This window comes from Verruconis gallopava, assembly GCF_000836295.1.
Source record: "Verruconis gallopava strain CBS 43764 unplaced genomic scaffold supercont1.28, whole genome shotgun sequence".
Lineage (NCBI taxonomy): Eukaryota > Fungi > Ascomycota > Dothideomycetes > Venturiales > Sympoventuriaceae > Verruconis > Verruconis gallopava.
This window is the reverse complement of record NW_015622164.1, coordinates 286987-309034: the sequence shown is the minus strand read 5'-3', so window position 1 is coordinate 309034 and position 22048 is coordinate 286987. Positions and strand designations below refer to the sequence as shown.

The 22048-nt window shown below is 50.2% G+C and overlaps 8 protein-coding genes across 11 annotated transcripts; 4 read left to right on the top strand and 4 right to left on the bottom strand.

Moving 5' to 3' along the window:
* Nucleotides 1–578: 578 nt before the first annotated feature.
* PV09_07342 (uncharacterized protein) lies at nt 579–3441 on the bottom strand. Its single transcript, XM_016361099.1, has 5 exons — nt 2735–3441; nt 2618–2682; nt 2310–2564; nt 1337–2255; nt 579–1275 (listed from the first exon to the last, which is right to left on the bottom strand). The coding sequence occupies exons 1-5, from the start codon at nt 2843–2845 to the stop codon at nt 1141–1143; spliced, it is 1485 nt and encodes a 494-aa protein (XP_016211175.1). The 5' UTR covers nt 2846–3441; the 3' UTR covers nt 579–1140.
* Nucleotides 3442–6071: 2630 nt separating this feature from the next.
* PV09_07341 lies at nt 6072–8103 on the bottom strand. Of its 2 annotated transcripts, XM_016361097.1 has the most exons (3): nt 7933–8103; nt 7704–7871; nt 6072–7654 (listed from the first exon to the last, which is right to left on the bottom strand). In XM_016361097.1, the coding sequence occupies exons 1-3, from the start codon at nt 8048–8050 to the stop codon at nt 6162–6164; spliced, it is 1779 nt and encodes a 592-aa protein (XP_016211173.1). In that variant the 5' UTR covers nt 8051–8103; the 3' UTR covers nt 6072–6161. The 2 variants fall into 2 exon arrangements, with proteins under 2 accessions (XP_016211173.1, XP_016211174.1); XM_016361098.1 differs by having other exon boundaries at nt 6072–7871.
* Nucleotides 8104–8201: 98 nt separating this feature from the next.
* PV09_07340 (uncharacterized protein) lies at nt 8202–9152 on the top strand. Its single transcript, XM_016361096.1, has 3 exons — nt 8202–8344; nt 8472–8699; nt 8758–9152. The coding sequence occupies exons 1-3, from the start codon at nt 8342–8344 to the stop codon at nt 8839–8841; spliced, it is 315 nt and encodes a 104-aa protein (XP_016211172.1). The 5' UTR covers nt 8202–8341; the 3' UTR covers nt 8842–9152.
* PV09_07339 lies at nt 9054–12032 on the bottom strand. 2 transcript variants are annotated; one of them, XM_016361095.1, is made up of 3 exons: nt 11326–12032; nt 9726–11273; nt 9054–9581 (listed from the first exon to the last, which is right to left on the bottom strand). In XM_016361095.1, exons 1-3 carry the CDS (start codon nt 11819–11821, stop codon nt 9220–9222), a joined length of 2406 nt encoding a protein of 801 aa, XP_016211171.1. In that variant the 5' UTR covers nt 11822–12032; the 3' UTR covers nt 9054–9219. The 2 variants fall into 2 exon arrangements, with proteins under 2 accessions (XP_016211171.1, XP_016211170.1); XM_016361094.1 differs by having other exon boundaries at nt 9054–11273.
* A 1100-nt stretch (nt 12033–13132) lies between these two features.
* Nucleotides 13133–15801, top strand: PV09_07338 (uncharacterized protein; the record flags this gene model as incomplete). Its single annotated transcript, XM_016361093.1, has 5 exons — nt 13133–13737; nt 13801–14478; nt 14527–15108; nt 15170–15513; nt 15570–15801. 5 exons carry the CDS (start codon nt 13133–13135, stop codon nt 15749–15751), a joined length of 2391 nt encoding a protein of 796 aa, XP_016211169.1. The 3' UTR covers nt 15752–15801.
* On the bottom strand, nt 15789–17548 carry PV09_07337 (uncharacterized protein). The gene is made up of 2 exons (XM_016361092.1): nt 17048–17548; nt 15789–16987 (listed from the first exon to the last, which is right to left on the bottom strand). The coding sequence occupies exons 1-2, from the start codon at nt 17323–17325 to the stop codon at nt 16492–16494; spliced, it is 774 nt and encodes a 257-aa protein (XP_016211168.1). The 5' UTR covers nt 17326–17548; the 3' UTR covers nt 15789–16491.
* PV09_07336 lies at nt 17367–19065 on the top strand. 2 transcript variants are annotated; one of them, XM_016361091.1, is made up of 4 exons: nt 17367–17527; nt 17693–17892; nt 17941–18054; nt 18111–19065. In XM_016361091.1, the coding sequence occupies exons 2-4, from the start codon at nt 17740–17742 to the stop codon at nt 19002–19004; spliced, it is 1161 nt and encodes a 386-aa protein (XP_016211167.1). In that variant the 5' UTR covers nt 17367–17527; nt 17693–17739; the 3' UTR covers nt 19005–19065. The 2 variants fall into 2 exon arrangements, with proteins under 2 accessions (XP_016211167.1, XP_016211166.1); XM_016361090.1 differs by having other exon boundaries at nt 17367–17892.
* On the top strand, nt 19057–20890 carry PV09_07335 (uncharacterized protein). The gene has a single exon (XM_016361089.1). It carries the CDS (start codon nt 19538–19540, stop codon nt 20441–20443), a length of 906 nt encoding a protein of 301 aa, XP_016211165.1. The 5' UTR covers nt 19057–19537; the 3' UTR covers nt 20444–20890.
* The last annotated feature ends 1158 nt before the right edge of the window (nt 20891–22048 follow it).

Sequence of the window (22048 nt, the reverse complement as noted above, 5' to 3'; positions counted from 1 at the left end):
TCGGGTTGTGCAGATATATCTTTTTTTATTCTCATCTCAGAACATATCTATCATGCAAAGACGAACCGCTCCTAACCAATCTCATCCCTCGTCAACATGCCTGAAGGAGGGGAGGTTTTAAAAAAAAAAAAAAAAGAGAGAGAGATGGATGATAAGTTTTAGAGAACAAAAACGAAATGCGTACAACTTCACCCTCCGTAGACTCCCCGCCCCCGCCTTCTCTCGCCACTGAACAGAAGAGAGAAGAGAAGGCAAAACAAAAAAAGGGCCCAACCGGCGGCAAAGACACGTGCGAACTAAAAAGAAATAATAATGGAGGTATCTCTCTCGGTCTTTTGAGCGCGGCAGGTTGTGAAATGAAGAAAAAAAAAAAAAAAAAAGGAGAGGCTGGAATAACGAGAAAAAACCGAAAAACAGAGACGAAAGCGAGCAAGAAAAAGCAGGACACGCTTTCCAGGACGCCGCCCCCCCCCCCCTCCCCCCTCTTTGGAACTGCTTTTCCCGCAAGACTGATGATGATTATGGATGTATGGGGGCACGGCGCGGAGAGAGGGTGGAAGAGGGAAGGAGAGAGAGAGAGTCTGTACACAGAGAAGCCTCCTTATTCTCGCCTCTAATTCCCGGAGCCCATCCCGAGATAGTTAAAGAGATCGGGTTGGTATCCCGAGTGCAGGAAAATAAAACATATTAGACCCTGGGACCAGGTAGGACCGTGGGTGGTGAGGGAACATCGCCGCCGCGCATACTATAGACACATACATATAAGGGACAAGAAGCTCTCTTTCTTTTCTTTTGAAAACATTTCCGGGATCCAACGCCGCGCGGCGCAGCTTTTCTCTCCTTTTTTTATTCCGATCTTGATGGCGGTGATCGTTGTCAGTGGTAAATGCTGTTGGTGGTGATAGTGACGATGATCATGTATAAAATATATGTATATATGTTTGAGATTGGGTATGTATATGCGCTCGTACCCTGAAGGGTTGACCGAGACGGTCGGTGCGTTACTCGACAAAACGCGGGAATACAGAAAAGGCGCGGACAACAGCTCGCGATCGCCATGCTCGGGTCACGGGTCAGGAGGAGCCGTTCGAGTAGAGATTCCCTGAGCATTCGAATCTCTCAGCTCTAGATACCCTGACTTCATGGCCCGAGCGGGTCTAAAGGGCGGCTCGAGTCGTAGGATTTCGGCTCGCCATCGTAGCCACCATCACCTGCTGATCTTTCGTCGTCGTCGTCCATGGTCTTGACTTCGCGGGCAAGTTCGACGTAGTCGTACTGGATGGGTTGGTCAGTGGGATGCCTTGTTAAGGAGTACAGGTGAGATCGTTTAACTTACAGCGAACTCGCCAATTTCCACGTCGTCGATGCCGAGGATTTCTTCTTCCTCTGAGGCGCGTAGCTTGAAGATTGGCATATACTTGCCGAGGAAGTCAAGAACCGCCAGAATGATGCAGGTCCCACCGAAAGAGTATGCACCGCCCGAGACAGAATCAGCTAGCTGGTACGCAAGCTGGATCCAGTGGTGCTCGAGCCAACCACCTGGAAGGTCGCTCACACCGTCCAGGTGGATGATGTACTTGGCTGCGAAGAAGGCGGTCAAAATGTTGCCTACGAAACCGCCGACGCCGTGGACTGCGAAAATGTCCAGTGCGTCGTCACATCGCAGGAAGTACTTGAGCTTTGTGGCATAGTTGCACGCCGCGCCGCCAACGACGCCGAAAATGATCGCGGACCAAGCCGGCACATAACCAGAGCCTGGTGTGATGGCGACCAGGCCTGCGATGACGCCGGAGCAAAATCCGACAGTGGACCACTTGCGCTCCAGACGGTAGTCCACCAAGCACCAAGTGATGCCGCCCGTGCAAGCGGCGAGATGGGTAACGACAGCGGCCATGACGGAGCGAAGGTTGGCACCTAGAGCTGAACCAGCGTTGAAACCAAACCAACCGACCCAAAGGAACACGGTACCGATCACAATGTGAGTGACATTGTGCGGTCTGTAGTTCAGTTCTTGGGTGCCATGACCCCTTCTCTTTCCGAGCATGTACGAGTAGGCCAGCGCGGCACAGCCTGACGAAATATGCACTGGAGTGCCGCCGGCAAAGTCAAGGCCGCCCATCTGGTAAACCCAGCCACTGGGGTTCCACGTCCAGCAGGCAATCGGGTCATAGACGATTGTAGACCATACAAACATGTAGATAAGAGCCGGAAGCATTCTACCGCGTTCTGCCACAGCGCCGATGGCAAGGACAACGCTGAAACAATTAGCTGACTGCATAGAGCACTCGGCGAGGACATCTTCCACTCACGTGATAGCGGCAAACATGCCCTGGTAGACAGCAAAGAGAAGATCTGGGATGTTTGAGCTGCCTACCGAGGGAGCTCCAAGCACGTTCATGAATCCAAAATTGTCCAGGGCTCCGATGTAGTTGCCAGCCTGATGCGAGAAAGCTAATGAATATCCCCAGAAGAACCATTGGAACGAGACGACAGCCGTGCCCATGACCGACAGCCATAGCAATGACAAGGCCGATTTTCTTCTAGCAAGACCGGAATAGAAAAACCTGCATACGTGTCTAAGTAAAATGGATGTCTACACGTCCGTGGTCATACATACCCTACGCCCGGAATCATGAGCAACACGAGTGCAGTGGACGTTATCATCCAGGCAATGTTTCCGGTCTGGTCAAGACATTAGCACACATTCAAAGCCCAATCTATTTCACCCGCATACTTCGTAGTAAGCGCTCAGATTCTGTGTCTCTGAGTCACCACCGGTAGCAGGCGCGCTGCCGGACGGATATGGCACGAGCGGCACATAGGGCAAACCTGTTGTCGCCGACATGGTCGCAAGTAGAACTGAACAGCACGAGGACTTTCGCTAGATCTCCTCGAATAGGATCATTCAGCAGTCCTCAGCTTGGGCGAAAGACTTGCCGATGGGCTGCGATCGAATGGCCGGATCGTGCGAATCGGTGGTAAGAAAACGTTCCTTTACCAACCCGGCAGCGACGAGGCGGAAGCTCGATAAAAGGACAAGACTTCTTTACGCTTGATGATGTTATGCAAGCGCGGAAAGGAAGGTCGGAATGAAATGTATGCGGCCGAAGTGCGAGACAGAAACTCGACCAGCGTGAGGAAAGACGTGCTGAAAGTCAGACAAGATAAGGAGCTGTTCTGAGGGCGTCTGTATCTTTTGCCAGGCGGGTCTGCGATTTCGCACTCGTGCTTATTGCGACATCAGAGCCGAGAAACTTTCACAACTCCGGGCGCGAGACAACGGGTGTGTGAAGCAGAACAAGCAGACGATGAAAGAAGAAACCCGACAGTGCACTTTCGACCGGCGGCGACGTGAAAAGGCTGCAGCGACGGCGAGCTTTGAATGAAAGAATGTGTTCCATTGCGCACCCACGAGACTTCATATTTGGGGATGGGCTTTGCTGGGATCATGATAGTGGCTTGCAGCTAACATCCAGGCTGGCCAATGTAAGCACATCGAAGCGGGATGCCAACGGCTAGTATCAATCGGGCCTCTGACCTGCATTGTGGAGCGAAGGCGAGGAGAGGCGAAGCCCATCTCCGCCCTGGCCGCAGCAAATCGCACGCTCCCCACCACCGTCACGTTCGGCGTGGACCCGGCCCGCACAAGGCCGTGACACGAAGCCGCGTCGGCTGGCAGGTTCGCGCGCAGGTCGCACGAGAGACGCAGAGAGAAGCGTGAGACCTCAGCCAGGCTCCTGGCGCCGTGGAGCGTGGGCATCCCTAGCTGAGCGACGAGCGTCGACGACGACTGGACCGTCCGGGACGTTTCGAGGTGTCGTGGACGCTCGACTGGACCGTCGCAAGCCCGCGGGCCCGGCGTTGAGCTTATCAGTGAATGATTAGCACAATCGCTGACAAGCTGCGTGCGGCGCGCATGTGGCCGGCCAATCACCGCCGGCTGCGCTGGGCGCTTAATCGCCATTAGCGCGCCGGTGCAGCCCGACCGACTCCCGCCGCGCTCGTGGTTGACGGTTCCCACGGGGGTGAGCGCAAAGGTGTTGCAGAAAAACAAACGTCCATCGTTGAGCCCTTCGCTACACCATCCTCGGCGGGAGGGGAGAGCCAGGCACAGAAGACGCTCGCGTGCATCCTCCACAGCCATCGTGGGTGCTTGTACGTTGCTGCAGCCGCCACAGCGTTGGCTCTTGGCACGAAGCAGAGGAAGCAGAAGCAGCAGCAGCAGCAGCAGGAGCAGTAGCAGTGGCTCGCACTACGAGCACATGTACGCCAAAGTTCCTCAGAAAGTGATGTCCCGAGTCGACCAAGCCCTTGTAGCAAGTCGAGCGTGGGATGTGAAGAGAATCCAGCAGCCTCCCAAAGTGCTCAAAGCAGAGGACATCATCTTCCATGCGCTTGGATCCCACTGCTCGTTTGAGGCTCTGACCCAAACATCGACCTATCGCATTGACAGATCTTGGACTTGGAGTGGCATGTGTCATTGTGCGCATCCTGCCCGTTCGACGTGTTGATCGGCACGTCAGACACCTGTCTTCAGACGTGATGAAGACTGGGCGCTGTGGACTTGTCTTTCCGGTGGCGAGATCGTCAGAGCCCGTATGGTTCCCCCCGAATAAAACAACTTAACAAAGCAAGTGCTGTTGCCACTTTGCAGCCGCAAATAGGAAAGACAGGAGATCCCAGAGGCTTGGATCCTCCTTGGAACGAAATGAGTACGGGCGCATCGTCTTACAGCTCGCATGAAATGCATGGACCCCTATCCTGTCAACACAGTCTCTCTGTTTTGAACTAGTGTCGGGCCCTTTGCGGGAGAGGAAATAACAGTGCGTGCGATGTTCAAATGAAAATTACCCGTCAAAGTCTTATCAGAACGGGTCCCGCTCGCGTTGACATACTGTTTCACGTCGCCTTTAAGCTCGCGAGTCCCACCGCCCGTAGGGCAAAGATCGTGAGCTCCCAAAGGGGGAGCGGGGGTGTTAGATCTCTGCTTGATGCTTGTTCCATGCTGAGCTGCCGTCCACGTCCTGAACAAACTTTGTCCCGGCTCCTCATCCTTTTCCAGCGCCGTGTTCTGCAGAGGACAGTCGCCGGACATCCCAGGTGAATTGCTACTCATCGCCAATGGTAACATTCCTCGTCCCCACAGAGCAACATCTGCTCCTCCGCCTCCGCGCCTTCTCGCGTGATGAAAACCCACCACGCTTCACAAACACGCGGAGCAAACACGATCAACGTTCTGATAAGGCCCAAGGGGGTCCTGCGTTGACGAATCCGGAACACGTGGGAGGCGAGCCAGAGTCGCCTGCAAAGACGCTGTCCTTTTCGGACGGAAGTGACCCTAGCCGATATCAACGGTCCGCGTGCTGCTGCGCAATAGTTTCGTCCCCACAAAGCTTGGTGCCCTCAGCTCAGGCGTGTGGAATAAATCAGGTGCTACGAATGCACTGTGCAGCAGTCGGCTGCTCGCCGACGGATGCAACATGGCTCGGACATGCTCCTCCGTCTGCACATGCTTGTGCCTCCAATCCTCCCAGGCCGTCCACCTAACGAATCAGGAAGGCAACTAGAAGTTTTTCGGGGGGGGCCGCCGCCGCGCCTGGAAACGTGCGTATGCGTAGAAGGTTCATGATAAGCGCCTTGCACGCCCAAAAGAATGCAAGGCCCGCTTGCGATCGTACCATTGTGTGATGGTGCTTCGTTGGCGAACTGACGGCGTCGCGCACGCAAATCTCACATCTCGCGAAGACGCTGTGGCGAGATCAGCCTCGTTACGAAATCGGTCGTTCAGTACATCGTCTTATCCTCTTCTAGCACCAGTCGATGCTGCTACTGCATGTACTGTGGGTCCAGCCTTAACGCTTTCATATTGTACATATGCCTAGCCTTCTCTTTTTGTAATGAATTTTGGTTGTGCGTCGAGAGGACAGGTCATTAGGGCCGTGAAATTACATTGACTTTACTAGTCGGTCGCCTAAATTCATTGCATCAAAAGCACCCCAAGGGCCCTGTTACTTAGCACTATCCACACGTAGATAACGTCGAACAACAATTAGGCCAATGAGAGCGAAATTTGAATCTGAAGATCTTGCAATATGCCATCCACTGTCTAGCGTTACAATCCCTTTGACAATGATATCCACGAGAGGGCGTACATGTGGATGCTATCCTACGAGCCCTTTACTTTCCTTTGTTGTGGGCAAAACTATCATATTTTCTAGTCGGTCCTCAAAATCGTCCAATGATTTGTAATACATTTCCCACTTCAGATCCTTAACCCATCTGGGTACAGCATTCTCATTCCCACCAATTCGAAGATTCAAAGTTGGAAACGCGACAATACTTTCAGCTCCCGGGGTTCTTGGGTTGGAAGCCTCAAGAAGTTGCTCTAGCGGGGAGAGGCGTTGTAGATAGGTATCGAAGTCGCTTGATCGCTGTACGATTATGGGAAGCCACCAACGGAGACGATATGGCCCTAGTGAGTCTAAGATAGTGTTCAAATTTCTTGGAGATCCAAGCGGGTCATTGACATCTCTGATATGGATCTCTCCTGATTTTAATCGCTGCAAAAGACTCCTTAGGTCCTCAAGATACATGTAGCGTAAGGCCAGTGTCGTGTCGTCTGAAGGGTTCTCTACACGAACCCACCAACGTCCATCGAAGTCTTTGTAGCGGCTTTGGTCCGGTGACAGAACATATGGATAACGAATACATGCGTGCTCGAGTCGAGTTTTATGCAAGCCATTTGCCCTCATCGGTTGACTCGACGCAATCCAGCGATTATTTGAAAGCGGTTCGAAGAGCGCATGACTGAACGTAAAGGACTTGAGTTCTTTTGGAGAGCCAAAAAGATGGCTCAATTTTCCTGAGTAGACGGCTTGATGGGCTTCGTCCTTATGACTAACGAGTGACGCTATACTTCGCAAGTATGTCCCGATCACCCACGACAAAGTCGCTGTGGAGGGTTGCAAGGATGGGAACCCGGACACATGAAGCATTGTTTCTACCGTCTCAAGCGTAGGCAGCGTCGCTACTACCGACCCTGTCCGAACATCCAGCTTAAGATCCGTCCCTTGAAGGATCTTCTTGGAGATGGAATGCACAGCTGCAGTCCTCCTTCCCACATGCCTGGCCATTTCTAGGAGAGAGCTTTGTGAAAGAGCGCCGGGAAGTGCGTGTTTTCGAACAATGTGGCGGACAGCGTTTCTGGGTGTCAACTTTCGATCTGCGTTGCTTTCATCCTCGACCCATGGTATGTTAGCAGCATGACAGGTAGCAATCAGTCGCTCCTTTGAGAAATTTAACAGTGGCCGCCTCAAAGATATGCGAAGATTGGGAATCCCTAGAACGCCAAAGCACTCAACGCTTTTGGGACTGGGCACGCTCCAACCACAGCGTAGACTCTCTTTCGCGAAGTGATTCAAGCTCCGTGGTGCTTGAGAAATTTCGCGGACATGAAATGAAGAGCCAGCCATGGCCAACCTCATTAAAATGGTTTCGTACTGATCACCAAGGTGATGGGCAGTCATAATATCTCTGATATCCTCCGATCTACAGCATTCCACCAAAGCGTTGTATCGCCATAGCCTTGCTTTCGTCTCAAGCGCTTTCAAATCTCGTCCTTGTTTTTCAAGTGTAAGAACATGCGACCTGATACCTTACATGGGTCAATTTACCACGATCTAGGACTAAATGTGAGAACAAACCTAGTCGTGACGTTAAAACTTTACTTGTCTGGCTAGCCTCTTGACTACTCGTAGGACGCAGCCCATGATCTACGATCAAAGCATGAAGCTCTAAGCGGTCACGTGGGAGATATTCGCAACACATGAACGCTAACGCCATTGAATCCACGCCACCGCTAACGGCGAGGCCTACAAATGTTAGAATCGCCATAAAGCATGTTGTGTCTTCTGCAGTAATGGAGAATCGTACCAAGTTTCTTTGGCCCATCCTGCAACGCTTGAGGGTATACGCGGGTGAAAGCATCTAGAAATTCAGCTTTGCTGATCTGCAGCGACGCTTGATAAAATCTCAAGCTGGCCCTCAGCATTACCAATCATTTCAATGATTGGAATAAAGCATAAGCTTTGTTGATGGTGGAAGTCATCGGTTGTCGTGTTAGTCAACCCAGGAGCCACCCCCGTTCTGAGGGTCGTCCTGTATGTCTTGGCATGCTTTCCCCGACGTCGTTCTTTCCCATTCTAGAACCTCGTCAACTTTTTTATCCGACGAACACAATTCCTAGACTCTATATCCCACGGTGCATTCGACCTCGACATCATCAGAACCTGATATCTCCAATTTCCATCCATCCGGCATTTCATCAACCCCTAATTCTAAAATGGTACGTAGTTGTAGGCCTCAATTGAACTGCAGCGCGTTCGCCGCGTGATTGTGCTTGTTGCAGTTCCACCTTTGTTGATGATCATCAGCACCAAAAGTGCATGTGCTAACCTGCCGACGCACCGTAGGCTCTCGCAATCAAGTCCATCAAAAACCTCGTCCCCCTGATGGATCGTATCCTCATTCAGCGGGTCAAAGCAGAAACACGGACAGCTGGCGGTATCCTCCTGCCCGAAGCCTCCGTCAAAGAGCTCAACGAGGCGAAGGTGCTCGCAGTCGGCCCTGGTGCATTGGATAAGGATGGAAAGAGGATAGCACCTTCTGTGAAGCCAGGCGACAAGGTCATCATTCCGCAGGTGAGTTGCGAGTCGATGCACAGAATTATGGAGCGTTGCTCACTGGGCCTTCGTGTAGTACGGCGGTGTCGCCATTCAAGTCGGTGACGAGACATACAGCCTGTATCGCGACTCCGAGATCCTCGCTAAACTGAATGAGTAAGAGCCTTGACGAAGACGGCGAGTGCGAATGTAATGTACTGTATCATTATCGACAACGAGCATCGTGTACCATCACCAACCCGACAAAAGATTAGTCAATGCTTTAAACTAGGCGTGGCGTATGCGCAGGCGGCTGGTGATTATCGTCATCAAATCAAAAAATTTGGGTTATTGCATCTGCATGGAGCGTTTCATGAGCTGAGGAGAGATGTGGGGGAGACTTCTGGTGGACATTCAATTGTTTTCTGTATCTAGAAAGCCTTGGACGCAATGTTTGGAAAGCTAAGAATTATACAGCCTCTCTGCTCTCAACCGCTCTCCCACCTAGCATTTCGTTACCTTACTGTTGACCGTGACATCGTGTAGGAAATTTGAAGGCTTAGTACTGGCCATACGGACCAGGAGGCGGTTGGCTGTAGTAGCCTTCTTGGTACCCGGGACCACCGGCCTGCTGATAATGCCCTCCTACATACCCATATCCAGAACTTCCGCCAGCCTCGCCGTACGGGCTAGGTGCATTGTGTGCTGCTGCCGGCGCGGGCGGCGGACCGCCATAACCAGGCCCATCATGATATCCCTGATGATAGTTCGTGGGCATTTCATAGGCGCCGTGGTCATAATCCAGGTTTTGTGGCGCCTGTTGCATCTGTGCAAAGCTTTGATTTTCATAGCCACCAGGCTGCCACGGACTTGCAGCTGGCTGTGGCGAATGCATCTTCTGCTGTTGCAGCGGTGGACCGCCTGTAAACGGGGAGGAAGAGTCAATTCGCGTCCACAGGCTTGAAGCGGCAGCAGGTGTCCAATCAGCAGCATCAACATTGTGCGTTTGCAAACACTTGTACGTTGCGCCGTTGAAAGAAACCATCGTGCCAGAGGTGTACTGACCTTGTGGTTGCCACTCTTGCGTAGCGGCCGCCCCAGAGGGCGCAACATCGTCGAACTCGCCGAGCGCGCGCTTGCGATTGAACATCTCGAAAGGCGAGCCGCTGACTTTGCTATGGCTTCCAAAGCCAGGGATGGACGGTATACCAGATGGCATGCCCGGAAGCGTGCTGAAGCCGCCGCCATGAGAATGTGCCCCTCCATGGCTACTGCTTCCATGAGCGTGTATTTCACCCTTGTGGTTCCTACCTGCCTTCACACTATCGGAGCTAAGTATGTCATTAATGCTGTTCCCGTGGTCGGGGAGCTCTCGGACCCAGTGTTCCACGGCCTGGAACATGTTCCTGTGGATCTCAAGATTCGGATCTCTGAGTGCTGGATGGTGGAAGGCGCGGACAACATCGTTAAGAACCTGTTCGACGGGTACGTCAGGGTGATCCCAGGCGTAAAAAACCCGTGGAGCAGTGTACTGTAAAATCGCAGTTGCAACTTGGCCAGCTGGTGGGTTCAGGTAATTTGAGAAGTGGTCTTTGCTTAGCAGCGAGTGTGTCGGGTCGCTGGAATGAGGATTCTCCCAGACCTCATATTGATGCTTGCCCGAGCTGTCAACTACAGCAGTGCTGCCATTCTTGAGCTGCTTGCTTGCGGCTGCGATAATAGGCTTGAGATATGGCGCAAGGAGACTAAAGATGAACAGGGTAACTCGCTCGGTAATAGTGTCGATGAGTTTCTCCAAGCCAGGTATCTTGGAAATGATGCCGCTAATTGTTCTGACTACGTTATCGCGGAAGACTAGAATGGGATAAATTTTCGCAACAACGGCTTGAGGGTCCATGTTGGGATCCAAGCCTGGGATGCCTGGCCCTGGCGGTCCACCTATAGAGCCGGGAGGAGCCTGGAAAGATGGTGTTTGCATAGGCGGATCTGCTCTGCTAGCGCTATAACTGTAGCTGTCATCAACGACGCCACGATAACCCGAAGCGTTAGCCTGTGCCTGGGCATTCGAAGCCGCCTGTAGTCGATGAGCTTCCTCCATAAGATGGCTTGTACCAGGAACTTTGGACAGTAAGTCACCCAAGAGACCAAGCTGGTTGGCACTTCCTCCAGAGCCTTTCGTGCCTGAACCAGAACCTGCAGCTAAACCAAGAGCATCGTCCATTTCATCCAGCTCAGATTGTGTAACGTGATCCGTGGCCTCGCCAATGACCGAATGCAAGAAGTCCACGCCGCCGAATGTACCGGTCACGACAGGCCAAACATACTTTCCACGCACATTGACACGCGTAGCAGTACCTACATGTGGGAAGACGTTATGATAGCCCATCTCGATCAACGCCAACTCCGTGTAGTTGCTGTGAGCACCAAAGTCCTCCATTGTATGCAGGGCCTGTCCAAGACACCGCAGTGCTTCGCACAAGTCCTCAGTTCGACCTTTTGTAGAACTGCTCGTGTACATTCGGCCAAAGTGGATCGACCGTGCAAGGCTGTGCTTCACGTAACCAGAGCTAGTTGCCCATCCACCGGTTTCATTAGCTATGTAGTTCTTCATACCTGCGTCACGATCAATAGATCTTTCGAGAAACTTTCCGAACCCTTCACGTACCAGTATTCATATCAATTTGTAGCTCTACATCCTGAACCGGTGGTCGTAGTCTGGGGTCATACTTTCTTGCATCTTCGTTGTCCGCATAATCCTTCGGGTTGTCAATGTGCTCCTCTGGCCGATAGACACCGAGCCTTTCTTCAGTGACTTCAAATTCCTGCGTCGCATAACCAAAGCTCATGAAACCAAGGATCCAGACCAAAATTCGAATGGTACCTGCTTGGACTCCTTTCAGTGTGCCTACATCAACAGCTTGAGAATAGTCTCGCAGCCAGTTTCCGAAGTAGACGCGCTTGATCATCATGGAAGTCCATTTGTGGCCTCGAATGAAAGCCACCGTCTTTAGCATATCTTCAATATCGCCATGCCGCCAATTTTTGCCTTCGATTTTCGAGAGTGAAGCAATATTACCAGCGCCGAATGCATACGCTGGCGTAGAATACAATAGAACCACTGCAAGCAGCAGAAGCAGGATCGACGACTTCAGGGCCGCCATACCGGGTTTGAGTCACCTATTCAGGTGTAGAGGAAGAGCAATAACGAAAACGATTTCAAGCTCGGTGTGATAGGAATGATTCACAACGTCCAGCTGGGTTCGACTTATGGCGGGACTCTTGCTGACCTGCGCCACAATTCGCAGGAAGATGCCAGCTGAGCTTGCACCAATCAGAAATACGTCACAATGTGATCGTATGCAAGGTGTGATTCTTTCGCCAAGATTGTGTGGCTGTGAAGTCAACTAGAACTAGTCTGCACCAACGAAGGATCCGAGAAAACGTAATGGATAACTGCGTGCCAGACCTCACACCTCCTCAGTTGCGGCCTTTTGCAACGCTGAAATTGCTCGACATGTGTTGTTAGTGTCGTATTATCTGAATCATCTAGAGGAATACGGGGAAGGCTTAAGTATCAACACACTGAGGACTTTGTGACGAAGAATCTTGTGAAGCAATCCTGGTGAGCTTATGGAGGGAGGTGAGCAATTTTAGAACACATTTCAAATTAAAGCAATACTATTCAATGTGGAATATTGTGAGCAAATTGTGGGAATAAATATCAAATGTGTACAACCGGTTCATAGTTCTATAGCACTTCAGTCTTGAAATCTAAGCTTTTTCTAAGCAATATAGATTTCGTCAAAGAAAAGCAAAAGAATTCGGATAACGTATCATAATTAATTTCAGTTGCCCGAAATGCAATGATAGCGGATCAATAAGTCATCTTATTCAGTTCATTCGCTTCTATGTGGGCACTGTACATGCTGAATCAATATCACGTGACGATTTCTTGGTTTCTTTCACGATGCACTAGTGTTCCACTGCCACATTGGGACCACGATGTCTTGAAACGTTGTTCAGAAAATCTCTGTTTGTGGCCAATATCACGCTCTCTAAGGGAGAATAATACTTTGTGCAAGCATTTTTGCAATTGATCGCAGAGAGGTTCATCCTGACGACCCCAGCGATTGTCGTGTCTGCTATTCCGGTCACTCACTTTCTAGGCGAATTATGACACAAATCTCGTTAGCCCCTTATTGCAAAACAGTATCGGCATTTTCCCCTTTTCTTTGATCCAATTTCGTTGGAAGAGTGAAACCTGTGACCGGTCGAAGTGTTGACTTAAGGCTGAAAATCTGGATACATGAGTGGCTAGGCGCTTCTTTCGGCGGCCGCCACAGCCTGATCATGGCACATCCTGTTGGAACTCTCCTTAAAGAAGCTTGTGATCAGATTTCTGCTACTTCTATTTTTTTAATTTGTGATAAGTTTTCTTGTTTTTTGCTTTCGCTCTCACTTACCGATCGGTTATGCCACTACGCCGTCGATTATCCGGCCTTGTTAAGGGTCGAGACGATCGAAGGAGTTCGAATTTAGTGGGAGGCGGAGACGGTAGCCTAAGCGTCAATCTTACATCTGTTGAAGAACAAGAAGAAGACGGTGATCTAGCAGCTGCGCTTACAGCGTCTTTCCAGGATGAACTATCTCGACTTAGATGCGATCTTGCCCAAGCCCTCCTCAACGCAAAGGATAGCCAACAAGAGATCATTGCGTTGAAACGATCATGCGAGGATCAAATTGCGCACATGGAAGAGGAAGCAGTACAAATGCGAGCCCGTTTGACCAGCCTTGAGTTTTCGAACAAATTGTATGGTAGCAAAAACGAGGAACAAGCAGAAATGATAGCAAAATTGAAAGAGGAGAATTTAGGTCTGCTGAACATGTTGGAAACTCGTGATAGAATACACGCGGATGAGATGCGCGCGTTGCAGTACCAACATGGGCAGACGATACAAGAGATGCACAATTCCGCAAAAGAGCTGAACCAAAATCCCGACCTTGTTGCACAAGAAATTCGGGGTCGCAAAGTGAACGCCGCCGAAAAACGTGAGCAATTTGAACTTCAGTTGGCTAAGTATGTGAAACGCTGCGAGGGCCTTTTAACAGACTAAAGAGAGCTGACGAAGGCCTTGAATAGGAGTACGGCTCGAATTTCCGAACTTTCTTCTCAGCTCCAAGACCGTACGGCCGAGCTTGAGACCTTAAGAGGCTTGTTAGACATGGCCATGACGGAGAATCGTTTGACTTCAGCAGCCTTGGTCGAACTACAAAGTTTCTTCGGCGGAAACACGACGCCCAGACTTGTCTTGACGATAGAGCATTTTCGAAGGTTGTACGCTGCCGAGGTCTTATCAACTTCGGCAGAGAATGAACGATATCTTAGAGATTCCAGCAATCAGCTTGTCATCAATACTCGCATCGACATGCCCATGAGCATAGAGGAGCTTGGCCGATTCATTCGGGGATTAAGAAATGAAGAAGCTAGCTTCCCGCAAATTGTGATTGAGACTTGTGCAGTTTGTGAAAGACACAAATTTGCAGCTGCAAATAGCTCAGTGACTCCCAAGGAACTGAATGAGTTTCTTCCCGAATTTCGGGATTCGGTGTGTTGCGGAAGGTCGATTTGTAGTGCTTGTCTGAAAGAGAGCGTATTAAGGGCGATTCAAGAAGGTTGGTGGCATTCGCTTGATTCACAACAATGGATCAGGTGTCCAGTCGAAGATTGCAATGGCAGCCTAATAAATGCGCATGAGGGCTCTCTAATAAGTCTACTCAATAAGCTACAAGTTCCCAACGCAGATTTCCACTTGACGAGGTAAGTTAGCTGAAGAGATCAAGAACAAGTATTAATCTTGAAACTCAGATACAAAAGGGCTAATAGTCTTCGTGCTTCGCTCCTTACACTCGATCCCAGGCCGTCTCAAGATGCCCTTACTGCAGCAGCGAATCTTCACAATCAGCTGATTGACAACGGCATAATGTTTGACCTTTTTGATCCTCAATTCGAGCCAAATCAGCCGGATGAATCCGGACGGATTCCTCCTTTTAGCCCAGGCAAGATTATTATATGCGAAACCGATATGGAAAGTCTTTGCCTCCCTGTCTTTGTCAAATTTTTCCGTCGAAAGCAGACACCTAGAGAATGTATAATCTGCTGCGAATCATATTATGATGTTGACGTAGGCACGGCCGAAGAATGGCAATCATCCACCTGTGGGTTCCATGGCCCCTGGATGTGGGACATTTCCATATTCCCAATGTCTCCGATGTTGAGATGTGAACATGAGTACGACTTTTGTAAAAGTTGTTTCAGTAGTCATTTGAGCACGCAACTGGAACAACATGGTAGGCATGGATGCGATCGATTAACATGTCCAAAAGCGTGTGGACGGACGCTTTCAACAGAAGAGGTCTTGCTTTTTGCCTCACCAGACACACGGCAAAAGTATTTCCATACGCTTGTATACAAATTGAAAGTATCAGGCAAGCTGACCACTTCGTGATAGATTCAACCATTACATCTTCCTGAATTACATCTCTTCTCAACCAAATTTCCGTTGGTGCCTTCGCGACGGTTGCGAAAGTGGACAACTCTACGATATAGATGACGAGACTGGCGAAATCCACGATCCACTTATTGTTTGTGAGAACTGCGCGTTTGCGATGTGTTTTACGCACCAGCTCCCTTGGCACGAAGGCTTGAGTTGTGAACAATTCAACAATCAACGTGAACACGGCGACCCGGATTATGCCGACACTCAAGAGTACATTCGTGCGAATACTAAAACATGCCCGGGTGCAAATTGTGGAATGAACGTCCTGAAGGATGGCGGTTGTTTTCACATGACCTGTAAGGCTACTATTGTGACCACAGTATAGACAATTCTTGCTGACGTTGTCCCTGAGGTCGATCTTGTGGCCACGAGTTTTGCTGGGAATGTCTTGCAGACTGGAGATTGATAAGCCCTGAAGATGGCGAATATAACCGTGTCGCCCACAATGATGGATGCTGGTTTTTATCACACAACACCCAGCCAACTCAGATAGCCGGCAACACTATTGAAGCTGCTTTGAGGAGAAGGCGATAGTGACAGCGAGTACGTTGGGATACCCCGTGCTGAGGTGTATTAAATCAACTAGGCATGAATTAAGTCATAACTTTTGCTTTATATTTAAACGAATGAATGACACTTGAATTTCGAACACCCTGCTGCGAGGCCGTCATTAAAATTAGTGGCGCTATGAACATCTAGCGTCCAAATGTGAACAATTTTTGGCGGTAAAAATACCTGCGAAGAGTAGTAGGATAATCCTCCGTGAATAAAAAGAAGCATAATAATGCAACAATACATGGTATCCTCTTGTGTCTATACTTTTCCGCATAAGTGCTTTTCATAGTCAGAGTCTATGACTGAATCAGTTCTCGAAGCTCAAAGTTACGCTCTTTGTGTGGTTTTGTTGGCACAGATTTTCCATGCTGGAAACTGCCATGTTCGACAACATTTCGTAAAATCACTTCCAAAAATGGTAGAGACCTCGCTGAAGAACAAGTAGCGACGCTACCACGTAGTTCTGTACGAACTCCGAGAAGTAGCAATACCCCCCTGGAGGACGGTCTTCAGTATTCAGTAGTCGCCAGTCCATGTTCGTCTTAAAGCATCGCCTGTAGCCTACCTTCTGCTGGTGCAGAATAGGTTTGATTTAAGCCTCGGATCTTCGGAACTTGGCGAGAAGCAAGCTCCTCGGCGTCAAGCGAGTAAACAGATTGCTGGAGATGCTCTCACATTGTGGCAAGATCGGTGCAAATGAGTTCCTAAGATGTGTTTGCTCATCTCCAGCCTCCAACTCTGCCTTCATCCCATCTTTCCTTTCTCTCTTGTCTCAAGTACGCTATCTTCCTTGCCTCTTTCAGCCTCTTCACGAAGACCTCAATCTCCCTTTCGTTCGCCTTCCCGCTCTCGTCTTCCAGGAAGCTCTCCTCAAGGCCTCTGCACAGACTTTCTTGCTCTGCGATAGCACTCACTAGTTTCTGATATAGTGCTGGGGCACTGAAATCTCGCAACGCGGTCTCTTGCTCTGCTTGCTTAGCCCGAAATTGGCGTTCCAAAGCGCGCAAGGAGAGGAGACGTTGTTGTGTGGCGGCGCGTTGCGATTGAATCTGTGCCTCTAGGACTTTGAGGTTAGAGGCGAGAGCGATGTTGGATTCTAGAAGGGACTTCAGAGGCTCTGTTGAAGCGGCTATAGAGGGATGCGACGTCTTTGGGTCATGTAGGAGGGCTTGCTGGAGGGCGGTGTCGGAAAGAAGAGACTGAAGGTCGATTGTACTATAATGTTTTAGCTTCAACGGTGAAGTTTCCAAGCAACTCAGGTCGTGCAATACATACCTCTTGTCCTTTACTATGTCCGGAAGCCAACCTTCCGGCGGTGGCTCCACATCTGGCGCGTATTGTATGTACGTTACAGACTGTCCAGGCTGATATTGACCATGCTGTTGGTATTCTTCTCCCCCTGGTGACTGACCGGCCGGAGGAGGTCGTGGAGGACCAGCCAGAGGTGTGGCTGTCCCACTGGAATGTGCCGATGGTTTGGGAGGGGGAAGAGGTGGTGATGCGGGATTGTACGCGAACTGGCCCTGGGAAGAACTTGGCGAATTGTATGACATGATCTTGATGTGTCTTGCATGAGATCAACTTCTGGAAGATACCAGCGTGGGAATGAAGTCACTCCGAGGTGGAGGCTTTTTACGGAGCTAGCTCCTTGCACTGTTTCATGCAGCCGTGCAACTTCGCTCACAACAACCTTTGTGTCTTCACAACGAGTCGCAAACAACGAGCTTCTTTTGAAAAGACATATCTTGCTTTGTGGTAAGCCTGCTATGGCCTGTCTAAAAACCTTCAGGCAGCAATCCTACCCGAGGGAAGCGTGCGCTCAAGCTCACCGGCCTGGCGCAGGTTCTTCCAAGGAACTTCAGTCCAACTTTGTAGCCATGCCTGCAAGGCCACAAGCTGACTGCTCATTGGCATAAATAGACGACAAGCAGCATTTTTAAGTCTCGAGGAGAGGTCTGCACTTACCAATGGCGGGAGTACGAAGCTTTCCGCAAAGTAAAGACGAATTCCAGACAGATGATCGAATATCATACTACGAAGAAGACGACAAGTGGATCCTAGAGGATGAAGATGGTGTAGAATGGGAGTGGGTAGAGTCGACCGGCAAATGGGCTCCAGTGGTGCGTCCTCTTTCCCAAGGTAGTTTCTGTTCTACTAAGAATAAGTAGCTCGACGACAAAGTCATCGCACAACACCAGCAGGCATATGCTCACACGAGCACGAATGACACAGAAACAGCCGAAGAACAGTTTAAGCAAAAAAAGCGCAAGTTGCTCGAAAAGGTAAACATTTTCGAGCTAATGCATGCTTCACTGAGCGTTAGACTAACGGGCTGTAGGCGAAGCAGGAATCCAACAAAAAACCGAGAGCTGAGAAGCAGAACTCAGCCGTTTATGTCACATCACTCCCACTCGATGTCACAGTAGATGAAGTTTACGAGGTATTCTCCAAGTACGGCATAATTGCAGAGGAGATCGACAGTAATAAGCCTCGCATCAAACTCTACACAGACGAGGAAGGCAAGCCCAAAGGGGATGCATTGATTGTATACTTCAGACCCGAATCGGTACAACTAGCTATACAAATGCTTGACGAAACGGACTTTCGGTGGGGAGTCAAAGGCCCTGATGGTCCGATGCGCGTCAGAGTCGCGGACACATCGTACAAGCGTACGCAGAATGGTAACAATGGGGACGATCAGTCAACCTCAAAACGAGGCAAGCCAGGCGACAAGCAGAAGATTATTGAGAAGACGCAGAAGCTCAATCAGCGACTGGCGGATTGGAGTGACGATGAGGATGGCACTGCTTTGCTCGATAAAGAGGTCAAGAAAGACGCCAAAAGGCATTCAAAGTGGGACAAAGTTGTGGTGCTCAAGCATATGTTTACTCCTGAAGGTCTGGCTAAGGAGATGGAGGAAGATCCGACCGTCAAAGAAGATCTTCTAGAGGACGTCAAAGAGCAATGCGAGCAGTCCGGTGACGTGCTGGACATGTTCTTATTCGATCTTGAGGCCGACGGTGTCATTACCGTTCGTTTCGCAGATGCAGACGCCGCACAGAATTGTGTGCAGCGACTGAACGGCAGGATGTTTGACGGACGCACAGTGGAAGCGTATATATCAAAGGGTGAGCGCTTCAAGAAGTCAAAGCTCTCAGATATCGACGAGGAGGCTGAGAGAAAACGCTTGGAAGCGTTTGGCGAGCTCCTTGAGAAAATGCCAGATGCGTGATGTGAGTCCGATGATTTAGTAGAATGGCGTAGCTCAAAGGGAACAATGTTGGGGGGGGGGGGGCCAACCCATGCAGCGGCTTTTGCCATGTCTAATTTGAGTTTATCGCACCTGTGCGTGACATGTGGCCATCAGTTTCAGACAAATTCAGCGCAGGCAAAGGCGTAGCCGACGCGAATAAAGAGCTTGGGGGCTTGCAGAAACATGCGTCGGCTCGCGATTCTGACGGCCAAAGCGATGCCTTTGATCGTGGGCTATGGGCGGAAGCGTCACTAGGCGGCTCTGCCTCGAAGCTCAGCCTCGCTTGGCCTTGCGCCAACGGTCTGACAGGACACTCCGTACACTAAAGCGAATAGAGAAAGTGCCAGCGCGTCTCTATATCGTGCTCGCACCGCCTCGAATTGAAAATCATTCTTGCCAATATTTTGCACGTATCCGATCGACTTGGAACCACTCCTCTGAGCATTACTGTCTTGGCTTTCACAGACACATTAATAGCCTCGCTGGGCACGTCGGCTCATGCTACCCACAGCATGAGCCTTACAGCAGCATCGACGACGGATGGGGCGAGAAAGGCCCCCGTGCTGACGCTGTCAGCGCGAGACTATTTCCACTCAACGCCGGAATCTAGATTTTTTTCTATACCACTCGAGATACGGCAACAGATCTACAGATATGTCTTTTATACGCCAAATACCGCTTTTCAAAGGACGATAAAAGGATGGCGCGAGACTCCGCATGTGTCTGATCTCACATACGGTGTGAACAACACGGCTCTCAACGCAGTGAGTCGGCGCATTCGTGCTGAAGCACTTCCTATCATGTACGGTGAAACCAAGTTCCGGATTGAGGGGCCAACTATGTTTCGACGCTTGTTGTACGTAGCTGATTTGAGCGATTGCAAACATATGTACATTCGCAAAGTCAGCCTAGTGGCGTGGAAGAAGGTTCTCAATCAGGGGCATTTGCGCTCCTCAGCACTTGCAAGACAGGGTTCTATTCTGGTGTCTATCCTTGCGGAACTACCGTGCCTCAAAGAAGTGGAACTGAGCAGCGGGCACTTGCCTGCAACAAAGGAGGACTACAATGACGAGTACTGGATAGCGCTGATGTATACCCTGCGTGCGAATACGGGCGTTCTACGTATTGTCGCTGCCACCATAAAGTCCAATAGCTGGTGGTTCGATTGGAGCCTCGTTGGGGGTCACAACTACTCGTGGCAGGAACGCGTGCTGGTGAAGACCTGTCAAGAAGTTCGAGACTGGAACGAGCTAGTCAATGCAAATCTCGGCGCCTTCGAATTCTCAAATGTATTCGAGGAAGCCATGCGCGAAAGCTGGATGCACGGCCCGTTCAAGCACGTTGCCATCGAGCACGAAGGCAAGACGTATGCAGTCAAGTTCTGGGGCGTGCCGGAAAATGTGAGGATGTCGGAGTAAAGAAGGATCGCACGCAAGGACGCGAAGAAATTGTACGAGGAACAGAGGAGTAATGAGCGGGTCAAGGCACCACGCATACGACTCGCTGAATCCGACGACGAGGGGTTTGACCACGCCGAACTGAGAAGCAGGAAGACGGTCACAAGGGAAGAGGCAAGGACCAAAAGGATGCAAAGGCAGCGAAGTCGTTGAAGGGATGCGCGCACACTGTATCATACTCTTTTGCAACTTTGCTAAAACCTACCTCAGCACTCTGTGCCGCTACACCACCTGCTTTTGGGACCACAGGTGCGTCTTTGCTACGACTTGAGCAGGAAAACGGCCAAGAAAGCAAAAACTCAGTGAGAAATTTGTTTGAAACAGGCGTACCCGTCGTAGACACTGAGTCATTGACGCAGCGACAAAAGTCTCAATATTTTTTTTAAAAAAAAATTTTTTTTCTCTTTATCCTGGAAGGTTATTGCCGTGACTACTTCTCATGCTCTCTCTTCCTTTTTTTTTTCTTCTTTTTGTTTGGACGGGCTGGAACTGTTTAAGGCTAATGTGTCGTATTACACCACGAAAAAGTATATCGAGTCGATCCTACGGCACACGCTGTGTTTTGTGACTCTCTCGCCCGCTGTGTGTGGTTTTTTGTTCCGCGTCGCGAAGCGAGCGTTTTGTGCTTTGCGTGTTTGTGTCTTTGGACGGTGTTATTAACCCCTCCCCCGGGAGAGGAACGAAAACCGGCTGTCCACTCACAATCAATGCCAAAAATGCTTTCTTTGTATTCATGCATGAACGAAGAGTGTTGAGGATACGGGCTTTCTTAATCGCGCTGAGCGTGCAGCCTGTGTTTGTGAAACTAACCAGGAAGTTTCCGCATGTTTATATCGTTCCGGCTTATTGCTGCAGTACTGTGTGCCGTGTGTGTGTGTATGACACCAACTTTCGCGAGATAGGGAGAAGGGATGTGGGGGCAGTTCAAATCTGCGTACTAGTCGGTTGGTAGTTTGGGCATAATGCTCTGGATAAACAAGGACACAATTGGAAGCAACGTGGACGGTTGAATCCGTTCCAATGCCTGAGACTGTTGTCTTTTCTCCATCGGTCTTCATGCACGACCAGGTGAGCACGACATTGATGAACGACAAGTATAGATGTGGGTGCATGCTTCGACTGGTTTGGGTCTCAGACGAATGATCGTCGGATAGGACATGCTTTCACGTCAAATAGTCCACAGAAATCATCAATCTTTGGGATCGAGAGGCCATTTTGTGAAATTTCGACACCAGCGCGTCAGGCGTCCAAATGCCCACAGGTGTTCGAAATGCGCTGCGTAGAAGCTGATGCATCCTACATGTTTCAAACGCAGTCAAGACGGTTGGAAATTGCGCGTTGTGATGCGTTGACTTGGCCACGCACGTTGGATGAGAGGCCTATTTGTGTCTAGCCCGGTGGTGGTACACGGTCTCTACGTGATCTGGTGTTGCAACACGCGAAAACGCGCAATACGATCTTTCGAAAAAGCCTTGTCGGCGGCGCGAAGTCGTGCAGATGGAGCGCAAAAAACTTACACAGGACTACCGGGTTTTGACATGAGACCCGATTGACGGACTGCGATGG